This window comes from Lonchura striata, chromosome 2, assembly GCF_046129695.1.
Source record: "Lonchura striata isolate bLonStr1 chromosome 2, bLonStr1.mat, whole genome shotgun sequence".
Taxonomy (NCBI): Eukaryota; Metazoa; Chordata; class Aves; order Passeriformes; family Estrildidae; genus Lonchura; species Lonchura striata.
In genome coordinates, this window is record NC_134604.1 from 49,565,317 (window position 1) to 49,578,998 (window position 13,682).

The 13,682-nt window shown below is 34.4% G+C and overlaps 1 protein-coding gene across 1 annotated transcript in view; it reads right to left on the reverse strand.

Moving 5' to 3' along the window:
- UCHL3 (ubiquitin C-terminal hydrolase L3) overlaps positions 1-13,682 on the reverse strand; it is a 41,743-nt gene that overhangs the window by 21,164 nt on the left and 6,897 nt on the right. Inside the window, exons 3-6 of the mRNA XM_021548068.3 lie at positions 10,658-10,786; positions 7,396-7,552; positions 6,977-7,062; positions 5,848-5,895 (exon numbers count right to left, since the gene is read on the reverse strand). Coding sequence (XP_021403743.1) covers positions 5,848-5,895; positions 6,977-7,062; positions 7,396-7,552; positions 10,658-10,786 — 420 coding nt within the window. The remainder of the gene's footprint in view (positions 1-5,847; positions 5,896-6,976; positions 7,063-7,395; positions 7,553-10,657; positions 10,787-13,682) is intronic.

Consider the following 13,682-nt stretch of genomic DNA (forward strand, 5'->3'; position numbering starts at 1 on the left):
TAGCTAATAACCAACACAGTTCTTACTACTCTCTAACCAATATCCAGAATAGGTATTTCAAGTGGCTATATAACTTGAAATATAATATATTTGCTTGATTGAAACATCATTTTGAGCCATGCTGTAGCAACACTTAAACAAGTAAACTTCCCAAATACCACAAATAATATTCTGCTAAGCAGTAGTGCATAATGTTGCTAAAAATCCCCTGTCCAAAATAAGTTTTACCTCCATTACAAAAGTGATTCCATGTGCCACAAGTACCACATGACATAACAAAAAGTTCACTCCATCACTTGTACTTTACATCAAAAGTGATATGGAAAGCCATTGGCAGCAGTCAGTGACACCCTGATGTTACACAAACAACCTTCCAATCACTTAACAGCACAATTATTTGAGTATGTGCTGTTCCCAAAAGCTGATCTAAGTCTAGTCTGTTTAATTTCTTCCTCTCTTTCCAGGAGTGTGCCTGTAACCCCTCTGTGCGAGCATCAGTTCCTACAAGACTACAGGATCAGCTGTTTCAGGAAACTGTTTGGAAGCCCATGAAGATATTGCAGGAAACCTGCTAATCCAGAATGATTTTAACAGCCACAGATACACACAGCTGGCTAAAACTTCAGATACTATTACCAAAATAACACTTGAACAGGAGTTAAGCATGTCAAAGCCCTGAGAAATGCAGAAATTGAATACAAATTATTCTCCGGATCTAATTCCTTGCCTAAAAGCCAATTAATCTTTTAAAGATATTTCTGTGGCATAGACTGCCATTTTCCTTACTGTAGAATCGAGCTGTAATGAAGCATAGTTGCGAAAGTCTTGGATACAGATGCCAGTAATATGAGAGCAGAATGAAAGTATCTTCTACATTATTATATTCACATATTAACAAGGTAATTTATTTCAAGAATCAGGTAATATTTTATACCTGGAATAATTTCCCTGAAGCATGCAATTGTTTAACTGAGCTAAACAATTTCTACTGGCTTATTTCTATACAAACTGTGCCTTTGCATTTTCCTCCTCTCCTAATCTCTGAGGCAACTATATAGTAACTCTGTATTATTATTGCAAATGAGAGGGTAGGAAAAAAATAAGTTTCTTCCCCAACTCCAATTTCAAAATTTATTTACTCTGCAAAAGACTCTAGACCTGAAAGTTTCTCTCATTTAATAACATATTTTCCTGTTTTCAAAAAATGCTCCCTTCAGATTTTCTGCTCTGTTACTTGCAAATAGTTATAATTGTTTTGAAAGCCTCATCCTAATCACTGCTATAAACTGGTACTTTTCCTCCCTCAAATATTGCCATAACTTAGTTATAATTGATCACTGTTGATTTGACAGCTACTGTAGATCCACAAACTGTTTGTCATTTTAATATTTTTGAAAGGGTTGTGGTTTTTCAAAGACAGAGGGTGGTTTTGGTTTTTTGTAAAAGGGTATCAGAAATGTTAAGGTGTGTGGCAGTACAGGGTTTCAAAGCTTATGAATTGCTCAAGGACGTGTCAGAAGGATAAGAAGGGAAAAAATCCCAAATGCAAAACAAAAGGGAAAACTCAAAGACAGCTCAGCACAAAGCAACAAAATAAGGATCAGCTTGAAAGTATGTACAGATCTGCAAAGAAGCAGTTTCTATTTTCCACATCTTAAGACATCCTAGATATTATAAATATAAGTCTATACTCAGCAGAAGACTCATGGAAGAATAAAGAGGATCTTGAGTATCTGGCACCTATTCTACTCTCAACAATAGCTGCGTTCAGGAGCTGTCACACAGAAAAAAAGTACAATGGACCGATAAAGCTTTAAGGTAAACACCTAGATTTTTTTTTTTTTTTTTGTAGCTTTGGATATGAAATACCTGCCATTTAAGAAGGTGTAAGCTTCACCATCATAAACTTCAATAGAAATACTGTTACAGGAATCATACATTAATTGCCCTCATTATGGTACTTGAACTCACAACCAGAATCAAACCACCCTTGAAGCCAACAAGCCACTTCTTCTATGGAACCACTCCCAGATCTTACTACTTGCTACCTAAATAATTTTAAACAGACCTACATTATTTATACAGAAGTATCCATAAAAAGTACCCATAAGACTGCTTTAGCTATTTATTTGCTCTACTGTAGCAATAAAGTGAGACTTGGAGCCACACAACCCAAAAGTATTAACAGAACCTAGTCCAAAACCTGGCCTGAAGGATTAAGTACAAATTTACAACCCTTTTAATTAGCATACTTTAAATGAATTATCAAAATGAAAACTGCTTAACAGTTCTTGAAAGTTTAATCTCCTTGAAGGAAAATAATCTCTTTGATTTTTAAGAAAAGTGGTTGGGTTTTTTTTAACTAAACGAATTAATCACAGCTATCAAAATTGGGAAGTCTGTTTAAGCACCCATCAAGGCAAAACATTCAATAGTTTTTAGCTTCAATCCACTTGCTTAGCAATTCATCCTCATGTTCAGCCAAATAGATTCCACAGTAATGATACATCTCAGAAGCAAACTGATCACTGTAAATTCCAGCAGTCATCATGTGGAATCTCGAAGCCCATTACAAGTAATATCTTGCCTAGTGTGGGGTATTTTCTTCCCGAGAAGAGCTCTTTAAAACATAGAAAATTTAGTAAAAAATAAAAAATAAAAAATCTAATTTCAGATTATAGTAAAACAGAAGCAAATCCTACCCACCAGACAAGATGACAGAACACACAGATATTAGGAAGATAGTACTGCTTTATGCTATTACTTCTAATTTTTATTTCAAGCTAGACTTGCTTTATTTTGAGGTTTGAAATACTTACGTACATGAAACTGAAAAAAGCAGAAAATGCATTAGCATACTGTAAAAACTAAGTAGTCATTGAGATTATAAAAAAGTCTGTGAAGATATAGCATGACTATCAAGGGCAATCAACAAATAGAGACTTGACTTTACAGAAGTATTAAAGACCGAATCCTCAAATATCTGAAACATCAGAACCCAGAAAAAACCACCCAAACCCACCAAATATTATTATCAGAAGATAATACTCTCTATACTCGGTGCTATTTTTAAACCTTCTGCAGCTTATGAATCCAGAAAATTTAACTTTATCTTGATCATATGATGGCATGTTTTTATGGTGGAAGGAAACATCCTTCCTTCCTAAACAAATCAGTGGAATTGACTGCTATCCATCCCACTTTTGGAAGTTATTCTGTCTAACACAGATAAGTTTTAACAAGACTTTGTAAAAATGTGAGTGGACAGTAGTATGCAATACCTATCTAAGGGACAGAACTACCCATGGAGCAGGCTTTTCTCGTGAAGAACACAAGCCAAGTTAATCATCCTAAGAAAAAGTAGGCCTGCATGTTTTTTTAATCTTTACAACTGTAAGAGACCTAGAAAGGATCTGTAAAGACCTAGAAAGTGCTTTTGTTCACAAAGCACTAACTATATAGCTCTTAGTATCATTAAGCAATTAAATAAGCCACTTTACTCAAAGGAATAATTTCTATGGAACATGCCTTGGGTATTTGGGCAGTGAAGGGGGTGCATGGAGGTCAAAAACCCCAGTCATAGGAAGGCAACCTTGTTCCTTTCCAGAGCTCTTAAAGGAACTTTAAATTCTCAGGAAAGTAATTGTAACAAGTAATGGATATGCAGGAAAAATAGGATTCTCTTCTTTCTTTCCCAAAAGGTGCTAGAAATCCTCAACTTACTCCACAGGACAAGTTAACAACCTCATATGACCTGCATGTGGTTAACTTCAGCACCCACAAGATTATGCTGTTTACCAGTCCCTTCAACCCCTACATGGAGTACACAGTGACATTCAAAATGTACCCATGGGAGGAAAAAAAGATTAACTCACTCTATCGCCCAGTTACAACTCTCAGCATATTTGTGGTTCATATTTGGTTTCACTTAAAAAGAATTTTACTTTAAAGTAAAGCAAGTCCTTAGGTACCAATGAAAGGGGAGGCCTTGCTGCCTTGTTTAACTACTATCTGGTAGGACAGGATTTACAGGCAATTTGGTGTTCCAGTAACAAAACTTGTTTGTTTCTTCCCTCCTTGGTTGATGGATGAGAAGCATTCTGAAAAAATGATCCTGGGAAATATATTCAGTCTTTGTACTATTTCAACATTGGAAAACAAAAAGACAAGAAGAAGTTATTTCACTAGTCTAAGAAATAGCCATATCGAATTACTTACAGATAGAGTCATACAAAATGGAATAATAAATTACTGGCAAGGAAACTAGCTATTCAATATCTGTGTTTAGGCATGGTTGCTAAGACAATTTTTTATTTTTTTAATTTTTTATTATGAAAAGAAGTCTTCATCTTTCCACACAATTATTAATCTTTTGTATTGTGGTTATCTTGATCAGGAAACAAATTAGTTAGTGGAAGTTCAAGAAGTTAACTGTCCATTATTAAGAGATTCCATTGTCACTTAGGTGCTTCCTGAATCTTCATGAAGACTCTCAAAACACATAGCCCTTGTATTTTCTTTCTCAGTCATTCCATAATATCTGCCAGAAGAATGCAGAGACAGATCATTCCCTACATAAACCTCAAAGTCCATCAAAATAACTAAAGATGTTTCTCTTTCACAAGGATCTTAGGAAAGGATTCAGTCTTCAGCAATTCATTGGGATAATCACTGTTTCTGAGCTGGCCAAGAATATCTAGAAATTGACTCATTTGGAAAAAAAAAACCAAACCAGATTTTTTGAGTCTCTTACTTAGAAAAGGAAAAAAAACCACAAATTTGTTCTGATGCTTCTTCTTGAAATATAGAAGCTTGGCTAATTTAGGGAACAAGATAAGAAGAGAGAGTGGTGTGATTTTTAAAATAAAATATTACAAAGGAAGTTGAATATCTGTAACAGAAATAGTTAAACCAATTCTCATCATTTCCAGACAGGGCAAGTGGGAGCAGAAAGGACTGCTTTGCTTTCTCCTACATTGTACAGAAGTCACTGCACAAAACAAAAAAAAAAAAAAAAAAAAAAAAAAAAAAAAAAAGAAGTTACCTATTGCACTTCAAAAAGAGAGAATGAATGACTCACTGGATCTACAGCCAAACATAGAAGTGTTTCTCTTTTTGTCAAACAAAGCAATGCTAGGAACAATACAATTTTTTTTTTTTTTTTTTTTTTTTTTTGTCAAACAGATACTAAAATCTGAACCAGAAAGATGGAAAACTGACTTAGTATGATTGAAGCAGAAAAATGTTCAATGTTCAAGTTTATGGCTATTTGAGGGTTCTTTTGTCAGCTATCAGGTTGTTTTTTTCCATATCACACAATCTGTTGGGGCATAAATGCTTATAAATGTATGTATGAATGAGAACTAATCTGAATTTGTATTGTATACAAACAGCACACACACAACTGCAAACCAACTATTGGACCATTTCTTTTCCTGAATTATAACTTTCCGAACTCTCCTAAAATGTTTGATACACTTGTATGGTTACCATGAATCTTAGTCTTACCTACAAATGTGAAACATGAAAACCTCAAGTTTCTGTCTGTTTTACTCTGAAATGAAGCTTTCTCTGAAATGAAGATCTTTCATATAAAAAAGAGCTAAAAAAACCTAATGCAAACAACTCCTACCACCAAAACTCACAAACAATAGAACAAAAAGCCCCCAACCTTCAAGTTTGGTTTCCCCCACTGCAATGCCACTAAATTTTGGACTAATGACACAATTCTGAAAACCAAGCAACAATCTCAATTTCATTGTAAACCTTTAATATATGATTGCTTTAATGTCAATTATATTCAACTCAAAGTAGATATAATCAAAGACTTTAAAAAAAAACGGATACCTCAGTCTGACCTTCATGGGCACTGGATTCATGAGTGACACGAATAGCCTAAAATTAAAATATATTTCAATCACACATTAAATGAGAGACTTTCAGTGATTTAAGAACATTTTTGTACTTCATTGTATCAGTTTCATAGATTTAACTATTTTTGTTCAGTGCTTATAATAAATAAAGAAAATAAACAAATAATCTCCACCTTCAAGGATCTCAGAAGACCACTATTTCAGTTTCATAACAGTCAATTTAGATCAAATATCTGAGAGTTTGTAATGGCACTTTTTCAGACAGAAAACACTACAACCATTTTTTACCTATCATTTTAGGTAAAAGTAATTTAGACAGAAGCTTGGATCAGTCATTTTGTGTCCAACATTACCATAGAAAACATCATAAATCTCTGCTGTTTGTTTGTTACTACCTCCTTTAACCAGATGTTAACACTCATATTCCTGAGGGCTTCACAATATGCTAAAAGTGAACTCTGACTTAAAAATCATCAAGGTTTTCATTTTGAGAAAGGATCATCATTACCATTGGAACAACAGCACTGTTCTCCATCCACCACTGGCCAGATGTTTCTGCCACATCCTTTCAAACAGCACTAAGGATGTGGCTAACCACATTATCAGCTAGCTCATCTCAGGGTTTAGGATGGCAGGGGAGGGAGATCATATTTCAGCCAAATCAGCTCTTTGTGTGCCTCTACGGCTAAAGGCATGGAGATATGACTAGAAGGCACAAATTAAAAGAGGCAGCAAAAGGACTATCCTTTCAGCAATAGCCCCAGATCAGCTCAAATTGACCATTAAATTATATCCTGAACCCATAAAAAGAAAAGATTATGCACACATTTCCCATGTATTTCAAAGTAATTTTAAACTAAGCCAGGGAATTAATATGGATGAGAACATTCACAAAATCTGTTCTGCTGACTGAGCTATAGGCAGGCAGGAATACTCTAAAATACCAAAGTAGAGTTTCCTTTGTATCAACTGTCTGATCACAAGCTCACTGTAAAATCAAATTTGTTTAGCTGCTTCACCAAGTCAACCCCCAAGGACAGTACCTGCTCATGCAAGTAATTTTTACACCATTTTAAATAAAAGTAAAAACACATGATACTAACTTCATAAGTTTCTAGGTATTTGGCCCTCTCTTCAGGAGTCATAGATAATGAATCTTCTAGGAACTTTTTCAGTGAAGAATTAGTTTCTTAAAAAAATGTTAAAAGACATAATTAGTCTCATGTTTTAATTCCAACTTCATTCACAGCTTACAGAAGCCAACAAAAGATCTGAAGATAGAATTGCAGTGTATTTTTAAGACATAAGGCTGACTGCACTTTGCAATGTTTCAAGTGCTTTAGTTCATAAATTAGTATAAAATAATAATTTTCTAATTATAGGTAAAATGCACTCCTTCAGCCTTTATGAATGGTTATATTTAGAGAAAATAGAACAAAACATACCCTTCCCTCCATGGCTTCCCACAGTTGAGGAAAAAATGGGAAAAGCCCCAACAAAAACCAAGCCAAGAAAATCTTACCAAAGTTCATTTTATCTCTGTTGTTTGCAATAGCATGAATTAGCCCAATTGTCCCACAAGCATTATTAATGGTCTGCTTCATGAAATACACTGATGATTTGACATCTTGTCCCTTAGCTTTTATCCTCTCTTCTTCTTCTGTTCTGAAGGTTTCATACTAGAAGGAAAGTTAAAGACACAAATAGTTACAGTTATTTCACAAATAGTATGAATATAACATCATTCAAGACAAAACAATTTATAAAATACAACATCTAATTAATACTGCCATTTGAAATGTTTAACACATGTTGTCCAATACGTATATGGAAACTTACCTGAAGCGCTCTATACTGTTTCTTAACCCAATGCCTTGACACTTGAGACATCATTTTGAATATGTGTTATCTAAAACAACTTTAAAAATTTTCGAAGTATTTCCTTGATCTGAGCTCATGTCACCATCTCTCTTCAATGCAACTAAAGGCTTTTTAAGGACAGAGGTGTCAAAGTGCTATCAAGAAAACCATAATACTTCAGGTGATTAATCATCATGAAGCATTCTTTAAAAATTCCACTGTTAAATTTCATTTTTCCCAGGAATATAAGATCTATATAACATCCAAGGCATCACAACAGGCCCTTCTGAAGCAATATTTATAAACTCTTGTATTCTGTAGCAAAAAGAGAATTTGCTTTGACTGAACAATCTAAAGTACTTGTTTTATAAAGATCATATGTGACTAAAACCTGTTATACTGTGCAATAGTGTGGTGGTTTTGTGCTTTTTTTTTTCTGTTGTTGCTGGCTGTGATTTGTTGATTTTTTTTTGGTGGGGGGGTGTTGTTATGCGTTTTTTGGGGTTTTTTTTGACTGGATTTGTTTGAGGTTTTTGTTTATTTTCTTTAGTTAAATTTCAATTTCAGACAGAAAAAGAAACAAATAAACCCACAAATGTTCCAGTCAATGCTTCCTCCTTTGCTTTTTTTACTAGGTACTTTTGCAGACAAAAAAAAGAATTCTGAAGTAGATGGGCTTTTTATACAAGTATGATGAAAGTAAAGTAAGAATGCAGAATGTTACCAAGGAACTCCTCCTGCAACCTCCTGAGAAATTTCCTTTGGGCTGTCTGTACTGTCACTGATAAACAAAACCAAAAGACTTCTAGCATCAAATTCCACTTTTGTATGTTGTGTCAATGTTCTGAATAGGCTAAGTAATAGTAAGAGCATTATAAACCATTTTAATTTAGTTTATCTACAAGCTAACAAATAGCCTTAATTGAGATAAAAATTTCATCGAGTTTAATTGGACAAAAAGTTCAGACTAGAGCAGTGAACAATACACTGCCATTCATTCCCTCCCAACCAAAATAAAATCCACAGAAAAAATAAATATTTAAGTGCTGAGAATACCAAAAATACAATTTTGAGCAAGGGATAGACCAGATCATCTAAACAGATTCCTCCTAACCTAAGCTATATCCCATAATTTAGATTAATTTAGATCTATTCATTAATTAGGCCCAAAATGCCAACACCCACAATATTCACTTTGTCTACAACATACTATGCTGACTAAGAAAGCCAATGACCTTTAAAGTGCACAACAATTCTAATATTATCTGAATGCTAACAAGAGTAGCTTTCTCTAAAAGCAAGTTCTAGGAAACTGATATACAGGAACCACAAAAACACTGAACTTCCAGACAGAAGAACAGACAGACATGTGAGAAAAGTGTTTACAAAGGCAGCAAAACTAATAAGCACTTTCATATATGTAGATCAGCCAAGAAACAAATAAATCATAAATTAAATAAAAGTGAAATTTTACAGGCCATTTTGAAAGGGAGGCAGAGGAGGGAAAAACTACTCTAGAAATACAAAATAATGTTCAAGAGTCTTGAGGAGTTCACATTGACCAACAAAAGCTTTAAAACATTGGGAGCTCCCATGAAACATTCATCGTTCACACAGCCAGGCTAAACAGTTGATAGAAACACTTGTGTCCCCGATGTTTCAGAAGGATTAACACGCTCAACACTTGGCTGGTGCTCAGATTTGACTGATTGATGCAACAGAGCAAATGTTGTTTCTCTGGTTTTGTTTGTCATGTGTTTCTTTAGGATGAAATCAGATACACCTTCTGGAACAAGAGCAAGGTTTTTTTCCTTGCTCCCATGCTTTCCTTGCATGGGATAATGCTCCCATAGCATGATCCAAAAAAAGGTTTGTACAAGCAGGGAGTCAAAAGTAAAGTGACAGTCAGACCTGTACCTCAAACAGCCAGACAGAAATGACAGTACACAGAAAACAATGCCTCAAAGGTGACAGAAAGGACATTTCCTGAGGACAGGTGAGTTGAAAGTTTGACTAAGCTCAAAACTATCAAGTTGACTGAAATCAAGCTTGAAAAGTACTGCCTGCATAGCTGTTTTGGAGAAAATGAGAATGCAGAGATTTACAGGACATAATGTGTAGGAAGCCTGACCTGTCACTCCTGTCTATTTAAACACCTTTGTTTAGAAGTTAAGCTTCAATAGCTAAGTGATTTATCCTTATAAGCTACACATTCTTTTTGAGAGACATATTAAAAGAATGAATTGTGGACAGATTTACTTCAACCTTTTTGCTGACCTTATCACAATCATGTAATACTGTTATAAATTGAAAGATCAATATGAATCACACTACATAAAAGTATGTGATGACACAACATAAGCACATTGAAAATTTAACCAAAGTTCAACATAGTGAAAGCCAGGGAGGAAATTGTCTTTCATCTTAATAGCATGTCCCATCTGTACAAGAAGTGAAAGCCACATCAATACTGATGACCGAACTGAAAGTAGATTAATTCTGAAGGACTGTCATTGTAACAAGACAAAAACTCAAAAAGGAGTTACATATTGTCCTACACCTTATTTCTTATTTTCCTTATGCTATTGAAACTTTCTGCTAAAATTAGCAAATTGAGCAATTTCAAAGTGCTTATTATAAAAAATACTTTAAATTGCCTGTAATAGAAAAGTGTTCGGCATATTTCTCTGTGCTCCTAAATTAGCTTTCCCCATCCCATTCTGATTTGAAAAGAAATCAAAAATATATATGCAAGGTTATCAAAAGAAGGTTCTGAAAGAAGCATTTTTGTGCTATTTTTAATGAAGAAGTCTCTTGAATAAAGCTTGAGTCTCATCTTGCTTCTAGTATGACACCAAAGTAAGCTTTCATTCCCATTTCATTTACGACAAAAGCAATTAACTGATTATTAAATAAACATTTACCTTTTCTGTTATTGGAAAGAGAAGTAATACTGCACATACAGGTCTTGGCACCATGCTAAGCAGTTCTGGTTCCATACCATAAACATCTACAAATTGCCAGTCAGGATGTATACCCAATTGTTTCAGGAACTGGAAAAGAAAAAAAAAAAGCATAATATTAAACAAGAACACTCAAACACCTATCTTTTCAGAAGCATAACAGAGTATCCACAGTGTGAAATACATTAAAACAACCCATGCTTTTTAAAGTTTAAGAATACAAGAGATACATGTTTTATCAAATAAGGCTGAATAAATCCCACACAACCATACACAAAACCCCCATGTTTAATGTATTTAAATAGTCTTTACAGAAGGGAAGTGGAAACACTCCCAGCACTATTTACTGACACATCAAAGCATTTCAACCATTTTTAAAGTGTTCTGTCACAAAACAGAGGATTTTGTGAATCTATTTTTATTGACTATTCATGTTAACTAGAAATCATCAGAGCCATCAGTCAGAGCACATATGAACAAAATTATGGCTTTATTTGACTCCATAAGGTATGATTTGACTCCATGACTTCAGAATACCTGGCACCAGTGCTCATATTGAAGCCCCTACAAGCAAAAAGACATTAAGAGCAAAACTACACAAGATATACACTTTAGTAAGTGTAGCTTTTACAAGAGAAATCCCTTCAACTATGATGGAGTAACATATTTTGAAGATTGGATGATCATTTTTTAATTGGATATTCTTGTACTCAAGTAAACTAGGCATCACAACAGCAGTTGCAGAATTAGTAACCACAGATATGGTCGAAGACAATCTGAAATCTTTTCATTGTCAGTCTGGAAGAACCTAACTGAATTCAGTAACTGTTGCTACTATACACACACAGTGGCCATTCACAATTATATGAAAAAACTAATTGTACACTGTGGCATATACAGATCTTTGAATGAACATGAGGAAAAGGGGAAGTGTTAAGAATTTAGTAACTGATGAAACAGAAGACAGTGTATTTTGAACTTCTATTCTAGCCTTCTATATTGTAAAGATAATTACCACTTTGTGAATAACAAAAAAAAATTCCGAAGAGAAGAGACTACATGTATGGGTGCATGAAAATATTAATTAATAAGAGAAGTACTTCCATGATTTTTCTTATTAAGCCAGTGACTAATCTATCATTTTTATTGCATGAAAAGTAACAACTGAAAAAAACTCCACTTTTCCATTCCAATATCATTTTATATTTTGCAATATTACATGAAATAAGGGTACAAACATGCAAAAATAAAAAGGCAACACTCACCAAGAAAAAGACCCCACAAACCAGAAAAGACAATGATAAAGAATTCCATTAAGCTACTAGACAAGTAAGTGGTTTAGATTCTCTTCTCCTTTCCTATACCACTGGAGAAAAAAATCACCAAGTAACCAAAAAACTAACTAACAAAAATAAAACCAACACCATTAAACGTAAAGTCAACAAACTGCTAACTAAACTCAAGAATGGTTTACTCAAACTCCTGAATTAAGAATTTAACAGAACTAAAACTCCATTGATACAGGGCACCTTTCTTTATTCACATTACCATACCGCCTAGAAACTTTACAATCTGAGAAATTTTAACTTCCAGTAAGCAATGAGAGTGACAATGAAAAATTATGGTCAGCACTACAGAGAACTACAACAGGCAGCAATGTTAACACACAACCAGACTAACTCTACTGTAGAATCATAAACCAAAAATAAAATACTAATAATAAGGACAGATTCAAAATAGGCAAAGAAGGCATCTGTCTGTGCATCAAGAGGGTTTCATTCAGGCCTGGAAAAAAAGATAGAAATAGTCTTCTGAAAATTATTAAGTAGATTTTAAAAGCTGTTCAGAATAAGTCCCTGTATAAGAGAGAGTGACAGATGGGTAACAGATGAACAATAGATGGTCGGATGGGAAGACTTAAGTCATTCCTGTTTTAGGACAGCAGGCAGTTCATTACACTTTTTAGACAATGTCACTGTCTACAAAAGTGAGAGATCTCTGCTGTTTTCCTTTCCAATTATTTAGGGATTATCCAAGCAATTTTATTCTATGAATAGCTACTGTAAAGAACAGTTAGGGTTCTTTGAGGGTTCACTCATTTTCAGCTGTTCACTTTCTCTTAACTTATTGATAGTGTGTATGCAAGATAACATAAAATAGCAGCTTCATATTTATCTGGATATGCACAAGAGAGAATCAGAATCTTTTTCTCAGACACTGCTTATCACACTGCTGACAATTCTTAATTTATAGGTCTTTGAACTTTCACCTTATAAAAGAAAAAAAGAAAAATACTTGGCTATATTACAGTAGTTTTAGAGGAGCTCAGGAAGCAGCACAACAGCAGCACAAAACCCCCCATACATCTGTATCTAGTATTCACTTTTTCACAACTTTATTTTTACAGACTCTTGTCATAGTTTTGGTTATATCTTCCTGTTTTAAAAGAAAAGTGCTGAAAACCACTCTATGGTTTTTCACTGGTCCAGCTAACTAGTAAACAAAAAGCCACTTTAGAAACTACTTTATACCCCTCACCCTTACCTGCACTTCCTATTAATTTGTCCTTTTTGCCCCAGTATTCCAGTAGGCCCTTCTTTCTCACCTGACTACTACTGTTTGCAACTAGCTAATGGAGAGTGCAGAGAAGATGGAGACAGACTCATCTCAGCAGCACACAGTAAAACAGCGAGAAACAAGAGGCTGAAACACTGGGAAATGTAACTTTATAAGGAAGGCATTTAAAAATAAAAAGATAACAAACATAGTAAAACACTAGCACAAGCTGTCCAGGAGACTGTGGAGTTTGTGTCTTGAGAAATTCAGAACTTGACAAGCAGCTGAGCAATTTGTTTTTAACAAAGTATGGTTGGTCTGCAGAACTCAAAAGCCCCTTCCAGCCTACCTAATTCTATTCTAAATGATCACAAATTGTAAATCTGTATGTCTAAATGTTGGTTAATAGCAAAAACATTACAATAGGCAC